Source organism: Galeopterus variegatus, unplaced genomic scaffold (assembly GCF_000696425.1).
Source record: "Galeopterus variegatus unplaced genomic scaffold, G_variegatus-3.0.2 Scaffold527, whole genome shotgun sequence".
Taxonomy (NCBI): Eukaryota; Metazoa; Chordata; class Mammalia; order Dermoptera; family Cynocephalidae; genus Galeopterus; species Galeopterus variegatus.
This window is the reverse complement of record NW_007726638.1, coordinates 585,566-595,529: the sequence shown is the minus strand read 5'-3', so window position 1 is coordinate 595,529 and position 9,964 is coordinate 585,566. Positions and strand designations below refer to the sequence as shown.

Here is a 9,964-nt window from a genome sequence, read left to right as displayed (position 1 = left end):
GCTCCTGTTTCTATGCAATGGCTTTTGTTTCTATGAGAAGGTCAACGGTTTCTCATGCAGAGGTGGGGGTAGTCTGCAGGTCAGACGGAGGTAAAATGGAGTTACTTAGGTTAAGCAAGCAATTCTACAGAAGCAGATAGCGTACATTGTGAGGGCGTAGGGAACTCTATTTCAACATGCCATGAAGTTAAAAGGAGTGAGCATTTATTTTATAGATGTTTCTTTACACCACACCTTTTCCACAAAGAATTTGAATCCTCCTTCCAGAAAAGGCTCAAACAATAACGTTGTAAATTTTAACCAAGAAGAAAATTAAAATCAAAAGAGGAAGGTGTTTATTGGGCACCTACTATGTTGCAAGCATCTCATACACGTCATCACGCTCCATCTTTTCCCTATCCCTGAGTTAAACATTATCATTTCCTCTTACAGGTTAGCAAATGAGGCTCACTGCAGATGGTGACCAGCCCAGGTCCACACAGGTCCTGAGTGGCAGAGCTGAGAGTCAAATAGCCGGGGCTGGCCCCAAAGTCCACGTGCTATAATAAAACAGATGGAGATGAGATTCTGATTTGACAGTGAGCTTCCCAGAAGCCTGGGGGGGAAGGAAAACTGAACATATTACCCACTTGGTCACTAGACAGGATAAAGCCAGACATTTTTTTTAAGGGGAGCAAAGCCTTTGTCAGCATGGAATTAGGAAGGAAAACTGAACATATTACCCACTTGGTCACTAGACAGGATAAAGCCAGACATTTTTTTGAAGGGGAGCAAAGCCTTTGTCAGCATGGAATTAGTCTTTTCTTTTCTCAAGTGGGAGTTGAAAGAGAGCATGTGGGATGGAATATAGGGGACCCAACTAGGACTGCTCAAGCTGGGTGATCCTTTGGCTTATACGTGCCCGTAGTCCCCCAGAGAAGGATCTGTCCTCAGTGACCATCTTCCTTTGTGTGCTTGTGCATGTGTGTGTGTTTCTCTTTATCTGTCTTTTATCCCCTCCTCTCCTCTGTCTGTCTGTCTCTTTCACCTCTATCCCTCCCCTGCTCACACCCCAAATGCAAAGGTCCCTGCTGCTAGAAACTGCCTGTTTTTAGGACGTGCCGCTTCATCAAGAGCCTGCGCACAAGACCCCAGCAGGCCAGGACTCACTTCCTCCCCACACAGGGCTGGGCGGGGCCAGCAGGAAGGGGCCTGTTGCAGTCAAGGTGACACATCCCTGCCTGGCCAGCACGAGCAGCAGCTGGGTCAGCAGGCACCAGGAACACAGGCCAGCTTTCCCCTGAGGGCTTCAGGATGGACCTGTGCCACCCAGGTAAGCACCTGGGGCCAACCTCTCTGGGCCTCAGCACCCTCTTCTGTAGAACAAGGGTAACAGTGCCCGTCTCACAGAGTCCTGGAAGGACTAGATGTGCAAATGGATATAACCAGGTGGGACGGGCAGCAGCTAAAACTTACGAGCAGGGGCCAGGTGTCAAACTCCATTCCAGGGGCTGGGTGCACAGCCGCGAGCAAAGCGGGCGCCATGCCTGGGAGACGGATGGTACATACAATGTGATGTGACGTGTCAGTTGGTGGCCAGCAGGATGAACACTACAGCAAGATAACAGAGGTAGGAAGGGGCATTGAGAGTCCTTGAGAAGAGACTCAATTTGAGCAGAGACCTGAAGGAGGAGAGAGTGTGGGCCATGGGGGTATCTGGGGAAAGAACATTCCAGGCAGAAGGAACAGCCAGCACAAAAGCTTGGAGGTGGGACTGAGCAAAGTTACTTGTTGTGGTGAAGATGACAGTATTGGTGACAATGACGTCTGTCTGGGTGGTACAAGAGCCCTGAACCCCTTTTTTAGCCCTTGGGGGTTGGGACAGCCTTTGGGAAGGCTGAGGACACTGCCTAGAGCCACTGGAGGGCCAAGATAGAGCAGCAGAGGGCCTGGCTGAGACCCTCCCCAGTAACCGAGACCATGAGACTGGGGAGAAAGAGGAGAAAGAAAGCTGAGAGAACAGGCCGGGGTCATGTTTCTGGGAGGCAGAGAGAAGGGCTGGAAGAGGGGCCAAGTCTCGGCACCCCATGTCTTATAATGTTCCAGCATTACCTGGAATTTCAGAACATCAGGACTGGCAGGATCTGTCCAGTTCCTCAGGTCCAGATGACTTCAACCTTGTTCAGCAGCAGCACCCTAACCAACCTAACATGGAGCACCCTCACCCTACCCACTGGGTGTCCTCCTCACCCCCCAAGGTGGAAGCCTCAGGTTCCAGGGAACACAGTTAAAGAACCACTGATCCGTTCCAACAGCTTCCCATTTACAGATGGGGCAAAGGAGGCTAAGAGCAGGAAACAGGCTTGCCAAGGCAGAGGCAGGATCACACCCCATCTCCTGACTCCCTGTGCAGTGCTCTCTCCCTGACTCCCATGTCTCCTGTGGGCTTCTGGGGCAGGTGGCTCCCGTACTGCACAGGTACAGTGAACACATCTTAGATGGTACCCAGAGGAAGGAGGAGACCTGGCGAGGGGCTGGCTCAGGGTCACTCAGGAGACGTGAGAGGGGATGAGGCAGTTGAGAGCATCCTGCTGCGGAGTGATCCTCCCTCCCCACCACCGCCTGTCTTTCCACCATTGTTGCTTAGTTCTTTGGGGTCCTAACATACATAGGTTATAAGGATGGTTGTCTCCATGATGCAAATAAGGAAACTGAGGCTGATGGAATGAACTAGAGGCCAGGACTGACTCGCTCAAGGTCATGTGGCCAGTAAGTGGCAGAGCAGGGATAAGAACGTGAGAGGAGAAAGAGAACCAGGTTGGCCTGCACTGTGCAGAGGGCAGAGAGAGGCCTCCAGGGGGCCAGAAGGTTAGTCTCTGCTTTGCTTCAGACCGGCCCTGGGGAGGAGATGGATTGAATGGGGTCAATGCATGCAGTCCATTGGGAGATTTGGGGTCTCCACTGATAGGTTCGTCTTTCCGTTCATTCATTCTGTAAACAGTCCTCCATGTGAACATGTGCTGTGCAATGCTGGGACAGCGTGACCAGCCGTGGTACTAGCCCTGGAGAGCTGTTGGTCCAGGATGTTGGGGGCAGGAGTGGACAGATTCTGCAGGACTCTGACTGTCCAGATGTGCAAATGGACACAGACGTGGAGCGTGGGAGGAAGTAACTTTCCCCAGCCGGGCAGGGGAGATCTGGGAAGACTTCCTGGAGGAGGTGGGGAGAGGGAGGAAAAGTCATTCCCCTGTTACTCAGACTGGGTCTTACTTCCCCCCTTACTCAGACTGAGCCCCTCCATGGCCAGATGATTTGCCCTCTCTGAGTTCAGATTCATCAGCTATAAGCGGATGCCATCACCCTGGCCTGACCTGGGGAAGTGGGGAATGAACGGGGATTTGGAGTCAGCCAGACCTGGCTCAGATTCCAGCTCTGCACTGACCTGCCAAGAATCGTGATGGGTTTCTTCCTTCTGTGGGCCCCAGTTTTCCCACCTTTATTATGACAAGGTGGTAGCCAAGTTTCCCCCAGGGCTGCCTCCCCTCCTCCTGCCGTGGGTGGGTGACGTCAGGAAGCAGGTCAGGTCCCCTTCCCCCAGGGCCTGCCAGGAAGGTGAGTGTTTCAGGCAGCAAAGCCTGACCAAAGACAAGCACAGGGCTGGTGCAGAGAGGACGGCTGTGGTGGTGGTGGGCACAGTTAAAAATAGAGGCGGCTCAGCTGGGGGAGAGGAAGCGCCTGCAAGGTGTCTGGGGCCTCTGCTGCCACCTCCTTCTGCGCCAGCACCCCTTGCCCCGAGACTCCAGGGGCCTCTTCCCGCAGGCCCGGGATGGTGCCCTCCTTCTGCTCCAGCAAGGAGAAGTGAGGCCAGCTGTCCTGGAAGTGGGGCTGCAAGTACAAAGATTTCTAAAAATATGACGGGAAAGAGGAAGGACAAAGAGGAACTGCAGCCAGGCTGGGCGGTGCTCGGGGCACACAGCGGCCGGGCGGGGCAGCCACAGCCCGCGCACAGGCGGGGTCAGGGGCCAAAGGTGGAGTTTGCGAGGTTTGGGGAGCACAGAGCTGAGCGAGGAGTAAACAAGGCTCCGTGATGGTGGTGATTGTCATTTTATTATTTTGTGTGTGTCATTATTTAAAAAAAATCTCCCGTGAGCCTACACCAGTGCCTGAAACCCCACCATCACCAGGCTTAGAATCAGAAGTGGCCACTCTCAGGCTGTGTCCTTGTTACTCTCCCTGAACCTCACATCCTCAGCTGTGAAAGGGGGAGAAATCCCCACTTTTTGACAGTCAGATGAAGAGTCAGAAGGCCCCTTGTGCAGCCGTGTCGGATACAGCAGCCCAAGGACCATCAGCACCATCCTGTGAGTCCAGATGCACTTGGCCAGTTGCCACCAGTTGGGGACAGGACCTCAACAAAGGGGACAGTGGACTGCGAGGGTTCATGAACACGCCAACCACAAAGGAGCACAAAAGGAGCTGTACAAAGTAAAAATGCAAGCAGCCCCTCACTATTCCCACACAGTCCCACTCCCCTAGGAAACCATGTTACCATGTGTCTGTTACCAACCATGCCCGTGCCTCAGTTTCCCCAGCTCTACAAGGGAAGGGGGTGCAACTGCAGGCATCATTCTGCGTCTTCTTTATCCTCAAACACGTAACCATGATCAGCATTTCCATGTCAGAACATCCAGGCTTAACGTCTGATGGGTTTTGGATAATTTGTGTGAAGATATTTGGCTTCAGAAGGTCAACATCAGGGCTGGGGCTTCGGAGCTTCAAATGCACCTGGTGTAAATTCCAGCTCTGCTACTTTCCAGCTGTGTCACCTTGAGTGGGACACTTAACCTCTCTGATCTCAGGTGCCCCGTCTATGGAATGAGATCAGAAATGACTTCCTTCCGAAGTTGTCAGGATCAGATGAGATCGTGTATGGGAAGAGCCTGAAACACACAAGGCCTGGCACATAGTAGGTGCTCAACCAGCACGCCTTTCCTTAACCAGCAGTGTGGCTTGTTTAGTGAGCCATGCAGATCCCAGAATGGGAAGGAGGTGGGGGAGGGATGGTTCTCAGACAGGGCGCAGGAGGGCACCTGAGAGGAGATCCAGAGGATGCGTAGGAGCTGCTAGGCCCAGAGGACAAGGAAGGGCATTCCAGGCACAGGGAACAGCATGTGCAAAGGCCTTCGGAGGGAGAGAGCACAGGGCAGCTAGTGAAGGATGGCCAGGGAGGCCCAGCACAGAGCTCAATCCTGGGGTGGGGGTGGGGCTGCAGTGTGATTGGAGGATGAGATGCATACCAGCAGGACTGGGGGGCCCAGCAAGATTTGGGGTCTTTGTCACCAGGACGATGGGATGCCATGGGAAACTGGATTGGAGTGGGCAGGAGGAGGCAGGGAGACTTTGAGAGGCCCTGCAGTCATCCTGAGCAAAGTGATAGTGGTCAGGATGAGGGTAAGGGCCGTGGAAATGGAAAGAAAACAGACAGGACTTGGCGATGGAGGGGACAAAAGGGACAAGAGAGAGGTGGGTGTCGAGGTGTTCCTGGAGGATTGGGGGCCATTCCCAGAGATCAGGAACTCAGGAAGAGGGCCAGGCCGAGGGGAAATCCTAGGAGTTCCATTTTGGGCACAATGACGAGAATGGTGATGGTCGGTACATAAGGGGATTGACGGACTGAAGCTCAGAGAAGGCGCTGGAACCGAGGATGTGCATGCGATCCCTTGGCCCAGAAGAGGAATAGGAGCCGGGAGCTAATGGGGCCCCATGGGGGGTGGGAGTCGACCTGGGACCGAGCGAGCCACAGGATCCCCATCATTCACCTCCTGACCATCCCCATCGTGGGGCATCCATCCTGGCTTCTCTCAGACAAGCCGCGCATCTGGAATCCAGCTGGCCTCCACCACCTGACCTACCCAAGCCAGAAACAGGCCTTCATAACACAAGCCCTGGCCAACAGGAAAGTGATGGAAACCAAACAGACAAAACAAATCCAATCATTCACCCCAAAGTCAGCTAGAGGTGATTGGTTTTTTCCATGCATGGGAATTGGCCTCCCTCCCTGCTCCTGACAGAGAAGTTCCGGGTCCCAGTTTCTGGCGCTGCCTCCCGTGCGAGGCCTCTGCTCCTGTGTCCATGTGGATGGCCCCTCACACCTCTGTCCCTGCGTGTCCCAAACAGCTTGAGAAGCCACCTCTCCTGGGACAGAGACTGGGGTGTCAGCAAACCGGGCTTTGGCCCAGCCCTGCCACTTCCCTGCCATGTGACCTGGGACAATTCACTTCACTTTCCTGAGCCTGAGTGTTTTCACCTGAAAAATACTTACACCAAAGAGTTGCAATGATCAAATAGCATAATTTATACAGAGCTGTTCGCCTGGAATAGGTGTGTGTGAGTTTAAAGTTTGATGAGACTCTCGCCTTGTCCTCTGCCGTGTCCCCCCCGCTCCCCCAGAAACAGGACCTCTAGGTCAGCAGAGCTCAGAGTTTCGGGGACAGAAAGGGAAACTCCCAAGTGGGTCACTGAAAGGAATGGCACCCGGAACCACTCCTACTACCACGCCTTGGCTCCTGGAGCCATGAGGACTTCTGCCGTGTCCCCCCCGCTCCCCCAGAAACAGGACCTCTAGGTCAGCAGAGCTCAGAGTTTCAGGGACAGAAAGGGAAACTCCCAAGTGGGTCACTGGAAGGAATGGCACCCGGAACCACTCCTACTACCACGCCTTGGCTCCTGGAGCCATGAGGACTCCCTGCTGGAAACAGAGCACCATATAGTGGCCATTGATTTAGGGTGCATGGTGCATCCCAGAGGATGATGGCCCATTCAAAGCAGGATGTCATCTCCAAGCCAACACCTCATGCTCCTTTAAAAGGCTGCTCCGTCGCTCCATCAGGCCGGCATCTGCTGGTGGTGAAATGTGAGAGGGCCAGTGGGTCCCCCGGCCATATGCTCAGTGTACACCTCATTTACTGCAAAGAGAGTCCCTCGGTCTAATGTGATGTTATCTGGTGCTCTGTGTTGACTGATCGAACACTCTCAAAGCCCTTGGTTGGTAGTGCTGGCCAAGGTTCTATGGGCAGGAAAGGCAAACATATCTAAACATGTGTTGATTCCACTCAAGATGAATCACTGGCCTTTGCAGAATAGAACGGCTCCAGCAGAATCGGTCTGCCACCAAGGTGCTGGTTGGGCTCAGCATCGCTGTCTGCTGCTGGCAGGCTGGACATTCAGTGGCAGCAGTAGTTAGGGGAGCCTTGGTGACTGGGTCCCTGCATAGCCTCCACACAGGCCACAAGGTCACTTCACTCAAGCACCCCCTGTACCACACTGGGGTGGCCCACCAGAGGCTGGCTGGGTCAACCGGCAGAGTCATTCTGTGGCTTGGTGGTTTAGTGCCTCTCCTGCGTGGATGCTTGCTGGTGGACATTAATACACTTGACAAAACCCTTCACTGCTTGTGCCACTCCCATAAGGTCATCACTTGCCTCTTCCCAATCTCTGTGTTCCCAATCCTCGTATCTGCCTTCTTTCTGGCATCTGACCAGGACGTCAAGCCATTCACCTCGGCCCATAAATGCATGTATGTTCTCACTTCAAGCCACTTCTTTTCCCACAGGAAGGGGGTAACCAGGTGCCCTGCCCAAAGCTCTGCCCACTGGGAGGACCTCCCCTCGCCACTGTCTTTCTGGGACACCTTTGAGCGGGCCTGTAGTTCAATAGCTGTCCTGTTTTTACTTGTTCCCAAACACTGAGCCAACCCACCCTGCAACCGAGCTAGGGCAATTTTCTCCTTCATTAGAAGGTCAGAGGGACCCACCCGTATGGACATGGTATGAGCTGAGGGACAGGCCCCAGTGCGACAGCAGTGGTGATACAGGGGCCTGGGGCACCTGTCTTCGGAGCTACTGCAGCCCTCTGGTTCTGCTCATGCCTGCTCCTGGGTGTCCCACAAGGATTGCTATTGGGCTTGCTCAACTCTATGACTTGGTAGGTCCAACAGACCCCTCTCGGCTGCTTAGTTACTGCTCCATGGGCAGGCCCTCTGTCTCTATCAGGACACAGTGGCATTCCAGGAACTGTTTTCTGCATAGTGTATAATTCTCTGCTACAGATGGCATGGCCTTGCCCCAGAACCCCAGGGGTCTGCATTGTGGTTCTCCCACTTGGGCCCGCCATAAATTGCACATGGAGTCTTTCCCACCCCTGATACCTCTAATTCCCCCCAGGGCCTATCAGGTGACATGGCTCAAGCAGACCCTTGCACCACAGCCTGCACCTGCTGCAGAGCCCTTTCCTGCTCCAGACCTCATGAAAGTTGGCAGCCTTGCATGTCACTCAGTAAATGGGATGGAGCAGCATTCCCAGGGGTGGAATATGCTTCCTCAGAACTCAAAGAGGCCTACTGGGTGTTTGCATTTTCTTCTAAGTGGTGGAAGATACAATAGAGAAACATTTGTCCTTTACTTTGGAAAGAACATCCCAGCATGCATGGGATCACCTAAAAGCTATGCTGACATGGCAAGCCGCTGCATCTCTGTAGGGCTCATCTCACACTCTCTGGAGCACCTGTGTCTCACCGAGGTCCCCACTACACTTGCCACTTCTCTCTCCTCTGGTTCGATTAAGATGCTGTCACCAATATCGTAGACCAATGTAATGTTCAGGTCTCTTCAGACTACATATACTATGACAGAGGACAGGAGAATTAACATGACCCTGGGGCGAGCCTATAAAAGGGCACAAATGTCCATCCCATGTGGATGCAAACTGTTTCTGATCCTCCTTCCTGACAGAGATGGAAGGGAATTTACTTGCCAGATCACACCATGCAGCAAAGCCATGTTCGTGTGCTCTAGCAAAAACACCACATCTGGCACAGCAGCTGCAACTGGGCTTCCGGGGCTAGCTTGTGGAGGTCTGCTGTGGCTCCTCCAGGCTAGTGAAGGGCTCACGGCTGTGATAAGGGCCCCTGCATCCTTTAGGTCCCAAGGGTGGCACTGACACCTGCTATTCCCCTCAGCATATGGTTTTTTATTTACTCTCTTAGCAGTGGCAGTGATGGGGCAGCTTCATGGACTTCCCAATAGCCTTCCCCATGACACTGATCCTCACCCCACAGGCCAAGGTACCAATGTGGTACCAAGTATGTCCATTCCAATTATACATCTGGAGACCAGTAAAGTGGCCATGAACCAAGTGGACCTATACTGAGCTAGACCTGGCCAGGACTCCATCTATTACCTGGCCTCTATATGCCCCACTCTAATGGAGCCTTGACGATGCTTTAGTGGTGAGTGTCAATGTTAACTTAGATCCTGTGTCCAACAATCCTCAGAATGTTTAGATATTCCCCTTTCCCAGTCTATGGTTACTGTAGTAAATGGCCACAGGGGTTTTTAGGGAAGGACCAGGGAAATTATTGCCATATATACATGCCACCATTTTGCAGGACTCTTGCCTCTGGGGACCCAGCCTTTCCTTCATTCAGTAGGTTCTGGGCTGAAAACCAGCTTAGGTCCAGAAATTAGGCAAGGGGTCTTGGCTTTCCATGGCAGTGGCTGCCCTTGGGAGGGACATGTCCTTGGGTAAGGCAGCTCCCTTTGGCTGAAGTAAGTTCCTGGGGAGGGACTCAGCTGTGAGCCATCAGCAGGCTCCCCTCCCAGCAGCTGGGGAAATGGTGCATTGGTGCTGAAAAGGAGAGCTGGATGGCACCACCGAGCGTTCATTATACATGTGTTGGACCCTTATCATATGCTGGATACTTGCTGGGTGTTTGAATAAATTCAACTCTTTTATTCCTGGCAACCACCCTCTGAGGTAAGGATTATGGCTCACATTTTATAGATAAGGATGCCTTATTGTTATATTTCAGGTTTGGCTCTGAAAGAAAGAGACTCAGAATAACAGTGACTGAAACATTCTCAAAACTTATTTCTCCCTCATTGAAAAGTCCAAATGGACAGATGGTCAAGGTGAATACAATGACCCT

At 53.0% G+C, this 9,964-nt stretch overlaps 1 protein-coding gene across 1 annotated transcript in view; it reads left to right on the top strand.

Moving 5' to 3' along the window:
• The first annotated feature begins 1,091 nt into the window (after positions 1-1,091).
• CYTH4 (cytohesin 4) overlaps positions 1,092-9,964 on the top strand; it is a 34,704-nt gene continuing 25,831 nt past the window's right edge. The window contains exon 1 of the mRNA XM_008569772.1: positions 1,092-1,312. Coding sequence (XP_008567994.1) covers positions 1,294-1,312 — 19 coding nt within the window. The 5' untranslated portion in view covers positions 1,092-1,293. The remainder of the gene's footprint in view (positions 1,313-9,964) is intronic.